At 67.4% G+C, this 494-nt stretch overlaps 1 protein-coding gene across 1 annotated transcript in view; it reads left to right on the forward strand.

The window, feature by feature from the left end:
* LOC104618632 (tripartite motif-containing protein 46-like) overlaps positions 1-494 on the forward strand; it is a gene marked incomplete at both ends in the record, with an annotated part of 1,176 nt that overhangs the window by 513 nt on the left and 169 nt on the right. The window contains 3 exon segments of the mRNA XM_010284276.1: positions 1-60; positions 207-302; positions 421-494. The exon segment at positions 1-60 is cut by the window's left edge and continues 22 nt beyond it; the exon segment at positions 421-494 is cut by the window's right edge and continues 39 nt beyond it. Of these exon segments, the coding sequence (XP_010282578.1) occupies positions 1-60; positions 207-302; positions 421-494 (230 nt within the window).

The raw sequence follows: 494 nt of genomic DNA on the forward strand, positions 1-494 counted from the left end.
CGACGCACTCACACCAGCCACAAGATCACGCCGGTGCTCAGCGCCTACCAGGCCCTCAGGGTAAGCGCCACCGGGGCCGCGCTCGGGGCAAGGACGGTGCTTGGCAGGGAGGAATTGGGGGCATCGGCGCAGCCCCAGGACAGATGGGGTGCACAGGCCGAGGGCGCGGGGTTTGCCAGCACCTCGCCTCACCTCCTTCCCTGCAGGAGAAGCTGACGAAGAGCCTCGCCTACATCCTGAGCAGCCAGGACATGGTGCAGACCCAGATTGCCGAGCTCGAGGAGACGGTGAAGCACACGGAGGTGAGGGCGGAAGGTGCCCACATGTCCCTGAGCTCTCCCCAGGTGGGGGTGGCACTGCCAGCAGGGTCCCCTCTCCGTCTCGGGGCGTGCAGCACGCTGACCCTGCTGTGCTCGGCAGGTGAACGGCTCGCAGGCCAAGGAAGAGGTGTCGCAGCTGATCCAGGGGCTGTGCGCCATGCTGGAGGAGAAGCG

This window comes from Phaethon lepturus, unplaced genomic scaffold (genome assembly GCF_000687285.1).
Source record: "Phaethon lepturus isolate BGI_N335 unplaced genomic scaffold, ASM68728v1 scaffold39623, whole genome shotgun sequence".
In the NCBI taxonomy this organism is placed as follows: domain Eukaryota; kingdom Metazoa; phylum Chordata; class Aves; order Phaethontiformes; family Phaethontidae; genus Phaethon; species Phaethon lepturus.